The 13,443-nt window shown below is 45.2% G+C and overlaps 1 protein-coding gene across 15 annotated transcripts in view; it reads left to right on the forward strand.

Moving 5' to 3' along the window:
* TIAM1 (TIAM Rac1 associated GEF 1) overlaps positions 1–13,443 on the forward strand; it is a 355,067-nt gene that overhangs the window by 312,953 nt on the left and 28,671 nt on the right. For 14 of the 15 annotated variants that reach the window (XM_054700321.1, XM_054700322.1, XM_054700314.1 and 11 more), the window contains one exon: positions 3,631–3,734. In XM_054700321.1, coding sequence (XP_054556296.1) covers positions 3,631–3,734 — 104 coding nt within the window. Of the gene's footprint in view, positions 1–3,630; positions 3,735–7,577; positions 7,917–13,443 lie in introns of those variants that run through there. The other variant, XM_037525042.2, reaches the window with a different exon arrangement.

The raw sequence follows: 13,443 nt of genomic DNA on the forward strand, positions 1-13,443 counted from the left end.
TGTACCTCAGTTGTTTTATGCATAAATAAATAAATCTTAAAAAAAACAGCTTGCATTCATGGGGTAGGAATATAGACACAAAGATCTCTGAGTAAGGGATTGGGAGGACCCATCCCCATCATCTTTACTAACTGTCTACCGGGCTACATTGCCCTTTTACTTCTAGCTAATTAGTATTTGTCTTCACCTAAGGGCAGGAGCATGGCCTAATGGGGTGAAGATGAATATGCTTTGGAATCAGATATATCTAGAGTTAACCATTTGCAGGAATTCTTTTAAATTGTCCATATGAGTATTTTGCCAGTTGTGTGTAGAAGCTAACTTTTCTGAAGTTATAACATGTCTTATTGCAGGTCTAGTGCTTTTGGAACATTTTTAATTTTGGTAAAATCTGATTTTGTATCTTCCATGGTTTGTACTTTTTATATCTTGGAATAAGATATAAAAAGAACCCTTTGCCCTTAGGTAGCAACAGTATCTTCTCTGTTTTCCTCTAGCAGAGTTATGGAATGGGCTGTTTATCTTCTGGTTTATACCTCCCTCTCATTGAATTTTGTGAAGGGTATGAGTTAGGGTCCAACTTCGTATTTTTCCAGGAGGGTAATCTACTAGTCTTTGTACCTTTATCAAATATTCCATTCCTTTTCCTGGACCCACAGTGGCACATCTGCTGTGTATCACGCTTCTATATACGGAAGGAGCTGTTTCTGGACTCTGTTCTGTTAGCCTGTCCCTTTGCTAACTTTGCCCTGCTTTATATTACTGCAACTTTACAATACATTTTGATAACCAGTGGGGAAAGTCCCTCTAACTTGTTTTTCTTATCTGAAACTCTCTTTTCTGTCACTGGTCTTTTGCTCTTTCATAACACATTTAGTCCCCAACCCCCGCACCCAAAATGCGGCCGGTATGAACTGTACGAATACAGATTGTCTGGTATTTGTTGAGACTTATTTTGTAGCCCAATATGTGACCTATTTGCATAAATTGCTAATCCTAGAGAAAAACACACATTCAAACGGAGTTTGAAATACATCTATGGATCAAGATTAATGACTCGTGATGTTCACATCTTCTACATCCCGACTAAATCTATTTTGTCTGATATTTGTAGAGCTTTCTTTATGTTTGCCTGATGTATTTTTCCAGCTCTTCCCTTTTAATCTTCTGTGTCTTTATGTTTAGGTGTGTTGCTTGCATAGAGCACAGAGTGGGTGGAGGTTTTCTTACATGTTTTGGTTTTTGTCTAAACATAAAGCTAAGTTTAGTCTACGTTACATTTATTTAAGTGATCTGTGTATTTTGACTTGTTTCTGTCAACTTCTTTTGCTGTCTTGGGTTGCTTGCTTTCCCTCTTTTTTCCTGCCCTCTCTTGGATTGAATTCCAGATTTCATTCTCTCCACTTACATCATCGAGTAGGGCAATTCTATTCTATTAGGGTTGTCCTTAAAATTTTAACATGATCACAAACACACCAGACACCAAAGTTAGTCCTTTTACTTCCCTTTTGAGGCATAGATCATTCATGAAATGCTTTAAGTAATCCTCTTCATTGGGTGAGGACTGTTGCATTCTACACTATACTAGATTGTGTGTGTGCATTTGTGTGTATGCACGTGTCTGTGTGTGTGCGTGTGTGTGTGTGCATACATATGAACCCACCTGAAATACAACCTTTACAGAAATTTTTCTGGTGAGGTCCTATTTGTAAAAAACTTTCTTACACTTCATTTCTCATTTTTTAAATTTTCTTCTTCTTCTTGAATGGTATTTTGGTTGGAAATACAATTCTGAGTGGGTAGTTGCAGCTTTTGAAGATTTCTGTGTTAGAGTGAGTTAATGTCTGTGGATATAGGCCTGGTCTTTCCTTATAAGCACTGAAGGGATTTAGTGCCCAGGAGCCACAGAGGCTCAGGGGACCTTCCTGGTGAACAGTTTCCTCCTAAAGAATCTTCCTCATGCCCACACCATTAGTCTCTCCCCTGGAAATGTGCTCTAGGTTGGGGGCCTCATGGATTTTCCAGGCACCGCCTTGGCCTTGGGAGTAGCCCCCACTCTCCCATCCTAAATCTTCTGTTTTGGGCTTGGGCATTTCTGGGAGCTTAGCTTTGCATTTAAAAGCGATTTTGCTTTATTTTATTTGGGATTTCTAAGGTTATGTGGATGTAGTTTTGCTGTGTCTGGCTACCCAGCCTGCAATCTGGCTAACAGCGAGAGTCCTTTCTTGCGTTCTCCTGCCATGTCAGGGCATCAGCTCTGCCCCGGGCCTCAGGCTCCACAGTGGGGATGTGCAGGCACAGAATTTGCTGTACAGCCTGGGGGTCCCATCTGCAGACTGCGGGGTGTACGCTGCCTTGTGAGTCGTGAAGCCCGAGCTTGGTGCTGAGCCAGCCGTGGCTCCTGTAGCCAGAGAGCTTAGCGCTGGCAGGCCATGTGCTCCGCTCAGCCTCTCCAGGTCGGGGCCATGCTTGCCCGTTCTGGCCCAGCATGTAGGCTGCTGCCTCCATGCAAAGGACCAGTGGTGTTTTATTCTTACACCAGGGACCATATGACATAGTTGATTGCCACCAGGTGAACCAAGCCACTTCTTTGATCACTACAGTCGTAACACGAGTAGTTATGAGAAGTAATGTGAGTAGACCAAGAGCCAGACCAAGAGGGGGTGAATGGCGGGTCCCCCACCCTCCAAACTATACAAGGTGCATTCACTTCTTGGTGGAGAGGCCAGCGCAGGGCACAGCCCCAGAGCTTGGCTGGCTCAGAGGATGGCTGCCTCCCTTTGCTTCCCACCAACTTAGTGTTTGAGTGGGGGGTGGGGGGGTAGGGGACGGGGGAAGCAAGCAGTTTAGGACCATGTTGCCATGTTGGACTCAGGCAGCCTTTTTGCAGACTGAGACTGTCACCCGCAGTCCGCAGGCTGCGCTTCCCAGTCCGTTCTCCTGTCCGTCTTCTGGCTGGAGTGAGGCGCTGCCTATGATCTGGGGTCCAGGGCCAGACGGGCTTGGTCACCGCGATGTCATCCGGTTAGTGGGGGGTTTCCCTGCCCGCAAGTCTTACTGTCCGCCTGAGCTGCCCAGACTGCAGTGTTGCTTGATGGTGTCTTGTCTCTTGTAGGAAATGGAAAGTTTTCAGCTCCAAGTCTCCGCAATCTGGGTCTATGTGATCTGGATCCTGCAGTTTCAGATGCTCTGGAAATCTGAGCAGCCTTAATGTCTTTTCCTTCACTTTTGCCTAGGATGTGGTGGGAATTAGTGAATGTGATGTTTTAAGAGGCTTATGGTTTGTCAGAATTGTCAACAACAGCCATCTTACGCGGTCAGGGCTGAGTGTTTGTGTCCCGGGGTGTCCCTGCAGACATCCTCATGTCGGGGAGCTAGGGCTTCGTAGACAAATTGGAGTGGGATACACCATAACAATTATTATATATTAGAAATAATAAAACTATACTACAATATAAAATAATAATAGCAGTGGTAACAATAAGAATAAAAACAAGCCAGGTGCACGGAGCCCCTCCTTGGAGGGCTAGCATTCTGCGTGCATGTCATGAACTGGACCCCACGCCCAGGCATGGCTTGTGGCCACACTTCCACCTGCTGACGCATGTGCTCCTCTGGCTTGTCTTGCAGGGCACAGCCTCTGCAGTGAGCAGAGCAGCAGCGCCGAGACGGCCCCGGAGGAGAGCGAAGGACCAGGCGTGGAATCCTCAGATGACACCGACCACAGCAGCAAGGTGAGAGATTTTCATTTTCACATCTCATGGCTGGAGCCACCGAAGAATGCAGCCGACAAGTCACCTTTGCAGCTGTGCATGGTTAGAAACCTCTCCCTGGACCAGGTGTTTTTACTTCTGAGATGGTGCCAAACAAGATAACTTGATCACAAACCCACATGTGAGAATATAGAGTGGAAATACCCCTTGATGACCCGACGTCTGGTTTCATCCCTTTCCCTTCTCATGTCCCCATCAGCGCTGGCTGGACCGGCATCCCGGACGCGTGTGATTGTTACTCTTTCTCACGATCGATGGTCTCTGTAATGAACTCCGTCTGCATGATCTGTGGTCATATATTGTTAAAGGTCAGCCTCCTTTATGCTCCAGGGAAAGGAACAATCTTTTTATTAATCCAAATCGAAGCTTCCTCGGTCAGCTGAGCACTGTGAGCAAGTTCTTATTCCAACTCTTTGGTGCAAGGCTGGGAATTTGTTTTCCATAATTCATCCTGCTTTTATCCCACTCCACAGAGTTCCATGGGGCCAGAGCCTCTTCTCCAACAGCCATTTAAAAACCCCTGTGTTCTGAAGCACAGCCATTTAAAAACCCCTGTGTTCCCCCTCGTACCCCCACCCTCTTCCCCTGCAAGAGCGGTTGCGTGTGGTTCCATATTTATTCATCTTTTAAAAATAACGCTGTTTGATGTATTTATGCTGAGCCTTCCAATGACTTCTCATTTGCTTGTCTGATACTTGCCAGTCACTTAGCCTGGGCAAATCCTGTAACTTCAAAAGATATCTTTGTTTTCTCATCTGCCATAGTACCAGGGTGATCCCTGCCTTTGGCCAGTGATTGGATGATTTAGGCGGGTCACATGCTATAATGCACACATCAATGGTGGAAATATCCTCTCCCAATATGAACCATGATTTCGAAACCCATGTTGGACACGCGGCCTTTTTCGTGTCTCTGTATTTATGCTTCTCTGTAGGACTTTCTTGGGTGTGTGTGTTTGACTTCCATTAGCATTTCTTTTACACATATCATATGTGCCTCTCACCTGTGAGGATCCTCGTTCTCAGTGCTTTTTAATATTTATTTATGCATACAAGAACTGGGGTAAGGTCAGAGGTGTGGGGGGTGAGAGGATTCACCAGAGACAGAGTGGGGAGCAGAACAGGCAGATCTATTGAAATACACTGCTGAGGGGGGCAGCATGGAGGTGGGAGAGGTCTGCTGTGCCATGTGGGTAGCTTCCTGGGTGGGGATTGAATTTGTGCTGCAGTGGCTGTGGATAGCTTCATAAGTTGTGTCTTAACCCCCTTTGCCACCAGGGAGGCCCCCTCAGTGCTTTTTATGTTGAGCACAGTATAAAATGAAATATTTGAAACTTATTTTAATATTGGTAAATTTAGTATTAATCGATGGAAAGTCTTTATGTTGTTAGTTAAAAAGCAGATGAATAGAAATACACATGTCTCCCTTAAAGTTAACATGGAAAGCCAAGCAAACATTTGATTAAAGTTACTTTTTATTTTTGTGATTCTTACTTTTACCTACTTTTGGGGGGAATGGGGTAGCACAAAGGAATGGTTAGTGCTTACAAGACAAACAGATATTTCCTGAGTGAGGTAAGATATCTGGAAGGGTATTGATTAAGTTATCCTATCACTGAAACTTAAAATGTTAATTCTCCATTTCTAATTTGGGAAAATAGCTATTTTTCCTGTACCTAAGACATTTATTTCTGAATACTTTTGAATTTGGATCATTTTTTACCTCACTGTAATAACAGTGTTCTCATCACTTGTGGGTTTGGAGGGATTGTTTCTGCTTTCAAGTCTGTGAGTCATGAAGTTCTCAACAGAGTCCTCGATAATGTTTGGTTCTAGTGGTGGACCCGGAGAGGAAGGAAGAGGCCCCAGGTTTTTGTTTGACCCCAGATGCCCCCCTTTCTTCAGTGTTCCATCTCCAGAGAACAAAGTCCTAAACTCGTCTGGCACAGACAGGGTCAAATATAGGAGCAGATGTTTCTGTTTCTGAATTTCTGTAGAAATGCATGATGGGCTCTCATAATAGAGAATTTCCTTCAAAATGATTGACACATTTGGGTGGTTTGAGTATTTTTAAAGCTGGTTCAGAAGACTACATTGAAACCATTGGTCATCTACTCCTTTTCACTAGATTGGATGTAGGGGATACGGGGTGATTCTGTACCCCCAAAATACTTTCTGGTTTTGGTCTGATTCAGATTTTATCTTCTTTATTTGAGCTATTTAGTCATGCTACTCAACTAAAAAAGCCTTTAATGAATTAGATTTCTCACTTAGGATATTTGAAATGCAAAACCTTGAGCAATGGTTTTTAGAGGCTGCATCCTACTGTGTTTTATTAATAATTGATGAAAGCTAATACTTATCTAGTGCCTTGTATATAATGGGCCTTGTTCTGTATTAACTCATCTCATCTTCACTATACCCTCGAGAGAGATACTATTATCCCTCTATTTATAAATGATAGCTATTTTATAGGTATTGGAACAGAGAGGTTCAGCAACTCCCTGAAGGTCACACAGCTCTGTGATGGCAAATCCAGGTCTTAGTTAATTGCTATGTGAAAATTGCCTTTGGCCAGATTGTTATGCTGTTTAATACCAGGCTTCATAAAAGGAAGGAATGAATTAGTGCTGGTATAAGTCAGTTAGCTATATACTCAGAAGCCCTTTAAATGTTTTCCTAATGCTTTACCTTTCTGGGTATCTTTTTATGGTTTAAAGTAAGAACAGACATATCAAGTCTCTTGATGAAGTTTATTTTTTGCTATATCTCCTATATCCAAGTGTAATTTTTCTGGAGAATAAAGTGAACTTTAATTGTTAAGTTGTAAGCTGCCTAAACCTGCAAGAGTATTTTAGTCCTAATTTGAATGCAGGAGGAAAGGTAGAAACAGATACGTTACTGAATGCACTGTAATGAAATGTACTCACTAGTCATTTTTTTATCCTGGCTGATTGTATTTGTTTATTTACTTCTTCCTAAATCAATTATTCTGTGAAATACTGGGCAGGATAAAGCGAGCCCTTGATGAAGTGTGTGTGGTTTTGGACTTTTTTTTTTTAAATAACAGTTTTTGCTACACCAGGCCTTGCCGGATGAGTGAGCGGATACTTGGGAGCTTGTGGTTGGGGTGGGGGGTGGCCCTGGAATGTCACATCCACAGTGGGGGAGGGACCTGCCCACCGCAGGGGCGTCCAGCCGCCTCCTTCCTCTGGTGTCTGTGGTGATAGCCTCAAAGGGCCTTCCTCACGACTCTCACTTCCCCACTTTTCATAGCTCTTGTCCCTGGAAATGCTAATCAACTCCGGACACTCAGTGTCCTGCATTCCAGCCCCTGGCGGCTGGGAATTTGTTTCCAGTTAGCCACAGGAGCAGAAGAATTTTCAGAACATTTCCACGTTCAAAGTTGCCTTTTTCTTTTTGAATCTAAAATGTTGTCTCAGCACCTCCTGCTCTTGCTACAAAGCATTAGCTGGGAAATGTGAATACAGCGAACTGTTAAGGAAGCAGTTTGCTCTCTCCTGCCTGCTCCCTACTCAGCGAGGGGGGTCTTCAAAGTTGCTGGCGCTGGTGCTGCATGCTCATTCGGGGCCAGTGTAGGACGCCGGCCAATCAGCTGGTCCTGGTCTGCAGCGTGGAGAACTCCCATCCGTGGAGGCGTTTTTCTGCTTTTGTTTCTTGCCTGCCCTCGCTCTCCCGTTCTGGAACTTTTGTTGTGTAGCCAGGTGAAATCAAAGCACCGACTCTCCTCCAGGGCTAAACCTTTGACGCCCCCCCCCCCCCCCCCCCCCCCCCCGGTGGGCACTGAGGGGAGGTGGTGCCGCTCTGGAGGTTGCACTGGAAGGAGGTGCTGCTCTCGGGGTTGCATGGTTGCTGTCCTTCCTGTGCAGAGATGCAGCCGTGGGTTTTCGTGTAGAGCCACAGGGGCGCTCTGTCTGCGAGGATGCTCTCTTTGGACCCAGAAGGCGTGGAGTGTTCCTGGAATAGGTCAAGAAACTTCTGTCTCTGTGTCGAGCACGTCAGGTGGTAGAATTACCATGAGAATCTATTCCTGATGATGTCTGCCTTGTGGAAAATAAAGCGCAAGCCCAGGATGGAAAACAATGCCAAGCCCGGTGATTCTGTCTGCCGGACACTCCATGGGGTGAGCCCTTTGCCTGTGCCTGTGCCCTGTCATCTACCCCCAGACCCCCCCACCCCCCGGCCGCTCTGTGTCCCGGAGAGTAAAGGTGCTGATGCTCATCCCCTGGCACCCTTCACCCCAGGGCCCCTCATCTCGTTCCCACACCCGGAGAGGGAGGGCGTCTGTAGTTGCTGGGAAGTTGGATTTGCCTAGTCTCTTCCTAGTGACTGGTTTGTCATGTTTCCATGGCAGAAAGACGGCTTTTGTATTTCTTTTCACTGAGTGTCATTTGACCTGTTCCCTCTTTCCTCTGATGTCGAGAGTCCGGCAAGCCCCCCTGACGGGTCAGGCTGGGTGGTTGGGGTGTTCCCCACTGTTGCTGGGGGAGCGGCCATTCAGCCTGGCTCCTCGAGTTTTCAGTGCTTTTCACTTCACTGCTGCCTTCTTGGGCGGGAGACTAGGGCAAGTGTTGGCTTGGGGATGTGTTGACAGTTTGGTGGCCGCTGACCTACCTTGTGCAGGTCAGTTCTGTAGTAAATGTTACCCCCTCGTATGCAAACTTGGCAGTGAGTGGTGAGGTTTAAATCAATAAAATCAAATTAAATCTGTGATCGAGTAATGCTAGTAGCAGAATAGGTCAGCTCTCAGATTTGGGGTCATTTAAGGAAACTTGAGCTTTGGCATTTGGTGCACCTGATTTACCTCAGTAAACTTTGTCCTTTTTGGGTGTTTCTGCAAAGGTTGTTCGGAAATGACTGGAAAGGTGGTAGAGAACTCTGGGGCTCGCACTGTGTGTCTGATCTCTGCAGCGATGGAGTGTATTGCATGGCTGTTTTTCTCCCCAAAGCTTGAATAAAGCCCATCAAATTTTAGGTCACTTTAGCCCCTTTTAAGTCTGTAGGAGGTGCTACCTTGGTCCGTTTTAGAACTGAACTCTTCTCGAGACAGAAATTGCCTTTGGTGGTTGCATAACAGGAAGAGCTTCGACAGCCAGGTTGCCTGAGTGGGGAATGGGTGCTTCAAAGTCTGCCCCCCCACCCCCTTTGTACTTTCTTTTCAACTTCCACAGGAAGAGAGTGACATTATAAACGGGGAGCTCCGTGCCAGCCACAGTGAAGTGCCATGTCCTCTTCTTCCTCTGGGTTGGTTGGATAGTTCTTAGACCTGACAGGGAGACAGCTCTCCCCCTTAAAGCTGTTTTAAACCTGCAGCTCTGAAATGCTCCAAGTGCGGCTCTGTTTCCACGGTGATTGTCGTCCTCAAGTGGGGAGAGTTTCTTCTCCTGTTGGAGAGCCTGGGCTGGCTTCTCAGCAAGTCTGAGCTCCTTGTGCCAGAAACTTGGCTTTCAGGAGTGTGTTGAGATTCCTCCTGACAGCGGGGTCTGGTGTGTGAACGATCAGGTGATATGACTCTGTCATCATCGGTGGAGGAACGGGGTGGGCATAGCACCCACTCCTGTGTCCCACATCCAGACTTAAGCCTTGTCTATGAGGTGCTGGTGGATTAGGTGTGTAAGAATTAGTGGTTGGGCCTCCCTGGTGGCACAAGGGTTAAGATGCAACCTATGAAGCTATCCGCAACTACTGCAGCACGAGTTCGATCCCCGGCCAGATGTGACCCACATGGTGCAGCAGACCTCTCCTTTCTCGCCCTCTGCTCCCCTCAGCAGTGGATTTCAGTCAGTCTGCCTGTTCTGTTTCCCACTCTGTCTCAGGTGAATCCTCTCACCGCCCCCCCCAAAACCTCTGGCCTGTGCCCCAGTTTCTGTATGCATAAATAAATAAATCTTAAAAAAAAAAAGAATTAGTGCTTACCGAAGGGAAGAGGGAGTAAGGCAGGAAACAAGGGACATGGGGACAATCACCTTTAAAGGTGAGCTTGGTATGTACACATGTGTGATTTTCAATGAAGAACATCTGAGATTACGTGTTATAATGAGGTGTTATTTCCCTTAACAAAAATTAAAAAGGGAAATAAGCATATGTTTCTTTAAAAATTTTTTGGTCACAGTCGGGGATCAGGGGGACTATGAAACTGGGCCACAATATGTAAGATTTCTAAATTAGAGATATTCTAAAGAAGACTTGCACACCCTATTACCTTCTAAGGATATTTTTGGGTCATATTTGAGGAGAAAAATATCCTGAAACTTGATGACATCCTTTTAGTTGTTTCCCAAAAATCTGTGAAGCACCTTCTCTGTAACACCCCTTGACAGTTACATATCAGAATCTGTGTTTTTTTTTTTTTTAAACTTAAATAGCACATAATTGACAGTAAAAATATTATTGCCATTTCGATCCAGTTCCTTCTGATAATCCTGAGACTTTGTAATTGGAATCAGAGTGGCAGGCTTGGCAGTGGAGACTGCTTTGCCCCTCTTGAACTTCAAGGTTGTCCACTAGATCTAGCCTAAGCTGAGCAGTGTCTCTATAAGGAAGAAATGCCTGAGGCTCTGAATTCTCAGGAGACTCAAGGGAATGTTTAGGTTCCACCGGGATTCTGAAGACATTTCCTAGTATTTCAGGACTTGGCTCAGGGGGGACATCAGTGAGTAGCCTGGTTGTTTAGGGAGGAAGTTGCATAGGAGAGGGCTACATTTAGAACAATAAAGCTCTAACCTACCCCCACATCCCTCGAACTGAACTTTCCCCTGAGACCTGTGAAACAAAAAGGACCTTAGAGGTGGTGAACTTGACACAGGCAAAGACAGGAACCCTCCTCACACTTTGAAAAATGGAAACCTCAAAGTATCTGTGAAGAAAAGAAGGGAATGAAAACCCAGAAATTCCATCCATGGCCCTTATTATTATGCGCAGACATAGCTGAAAATGGCAACAGGATAGTATAGTGTGTGTTGGGAGCACAAACAGAAGTGTCTTTTGGAATTTTCAGCCTTTGGTATGTGTCCTTTTCAAATTTTTGCCTTTGTTTTTTAAAGGCTGGGTGGAAATTAGGATATATTTCACATGGCAACATGTCTGAATGATAAAACTGAAAAAAGTGCCTGAATTCTCTGATGGGAATGCAGAGGTGGGTATATTTACCATGCGTAGAAGCTTTGATATTAATTTGCAGTGTATGTCAGGCAGCTGGAGTTACTGTTGGCACATTTAGAAAAACATCATGTAAGCGATGGTGCCATTTATACATTTGTTGGGTTCCTTTGCCAAGTGCCAAGTTAAAGCAAAGAGGAGAGTTTGGGATAAGTTGGAGGGCAGGGCAGTTAATTGTCAGCCATTCTTTGTTATCACTGGATAATTAGAAAGATGTGTAAACTGTTCCTGTTAAATTTGTTCCTTTTTAACTTAAAGCCATGTTTAACTGAATATTTAAGGTGACTTTAGTTAGTAAAATCTTACATAACTAAATAAAACTGTTGCACTTATCTCTGTGAAATAAACTTTGACTAAAAACAAGTAGCCTTTCTTTTTTCATAGCCATACTGAGATATGATTCACATGTCACACAGTTCAGACCATTTTGGTGAATTTTTCATTAGTCACAGGAGGGAAAATTCTTCCCAAGGACAGTCAGTGTCTGAAACACAATTCCACAGCAAACGTGGGACAGTGCCACTGACAGGCATCCAACCCTTTCTGGTGTGGAAAGCCACGGTTAGTGCAGCAACAAATCAGCTATGGTAATTGGAAGAGAATTGGAATAATAATTAAGTGGGTTTGCATCTGCCTCTACTCTTTTCAGTCATAGCTTTTCTGCTGATGCATCCTTGTTCCATCCTGATTTCCCATATCCTTGAAATGTCTTTATTGCCAGCTCCCTTCCCTTTGGGATATACTAATGAGGGGAAAAGGGAGTTAATGTTTGCTTCCTTCTTCAGTATTTAGAAATTATCCCCATGGGAGATGATTGGATGCAGGTCCTCTGCCCTTGACACCAATGCCAGCCTTGACTTTCTGCTCTCTGTGCTAGCTGTTCTTCTCACATTCCTCCTGGGGAGGTGGGTGATAGAAGACTCATTCCTTATACATGTAGGTCTTTATTGGAAATACTTTGTACCTAGGCATGAATTAGACAGTAGACACAGGGATGAGAAGTATGGACAGATGGTTACCACCTTCAAGGAGCTCTCCATCAAACATTTGTACAAACATTAATAAACTAGATTTTGTGCTATAGAATAGCCTGGAGTGATTCCCCAGAGACATTTAAATCATGCTACTTGCTTAGCTCATCCTAGAGATTCTGACTGAATGAATCTGGAGGGTGCACTGGGCATTGGGAGGTTGGCAGACCTCACTCTAGGTGATCCCATGTGCTGCCATTGTGGAGAAAGCTATAGCCCATGCTTTAGGGTGCTGTTGAGAATAACTAGAGAAGTTAGAAATTTAGAATCCTAGAATCTGACACACCTGCCTGAATCATCCTGGACAGAGATTAGGTGGTGGTTGGGCTCTCACTGAGGCTTTGTTCAGAGTTCAGTGCACTTTAGTCTTAGCGGGAAGGGGTATCTTTTAGCCTTTGGAGAAAATGGAGAGATAAGAGACCTAAAAAAAATCAAGTGTAGGGGTAAGCAGGCACAGGGTGGTCAGGTCCATGGTTGATTTAGGCAAACAGATAAAGGACTCTTGGAGTTCTAGGTCGATTTAACAGGCCTTTAATGCTGCAGCAGGGACCCGGCTCCACAAGCAGACCAGTGGGAAGGGATACAGGGAGGCTGGGAGGCAGGCAGCAACAAGCCTCCTTGTCCCTACAATCTCTGCACACTCTCTCTGACTTCTCTTCTTTCTCTCAATCTCTCCTAAAATCTCTCCCAGGCTTCCATTCCTATAGGTATGCGTGCCCTGTGCTCACACTCCTCCACCCGGGTATCCGTAATTATAGGGGCACATGCCTTGTGCTCACATTCCCATGCACCAACATGATATCATGTGCAGATAATGATACCTGGGTGGAGACAAGGCCACAGGAGGTAGCTGTAGGGGCTAGTGGTGGAAAGGCAAAAAAGAGCCCAATTTACTCCAGTTTCCCGGCAATGAGTATTTGGCCTTTTCTAGAGCTTCTTTGGCGTCCTTTTTTAACAGAGCCAGGAAGAATCCAAGCTTGTAGAATTATCTTCCAACATTGCAAAGTGATTCTGACAGTGCACTGAACTAGGAGTCTGATCATCACTAGCCTTGTATTTTGGGTGAAACATACTTCTCTGTATCTCCATCTGCTCGTTGGCAGTCTCCTTGCAGAGAGGTTAAGGACACAGGTCTTGAGCCACGCTGCCAGGTTCAAATCCCAGCTCTGCCAAGTTTGAACGGTGTGATCTTAGATGAGTTACTTAACGTCTCTGAGCCTTTGTCATCTTCACTGTTACGAGGGAGTGATACTGGGCCCTCCTTACCAGCTGGCAGGACTGAACGCTTCCGATCAGCCGCCGGCTGGTCTGCAGTGGGCCCTCGGTGTGCGAGCACCCTCACATATGTGGAGAATTGGGGAATTGGGAATCCATGTGTGACTGCTCTGCAATGAGGACGGACAGGCATCAGGTGAGTCTGTCTAATGAGTGGTAACCTCATCTGTCTCGCCTTTCCCTCGG

The sequence above is a fragment of the Talpa occidentalis genome, unplaced genomic scaffold (assembly GCF_014898055.3).
Source record: "Talpa occidentalis isolate TD23 unplaced genomic scaffold, MPIMG_talOcc4v2.1 talOcc4.4, whole genome shotgun sequence".
Taxonomy (NCBI): Eukaryota; Metazoa; Chordata; class Mammalia; order Eulipotyphla; family Talpidae; genus Talpa; species Talpa occidentalis.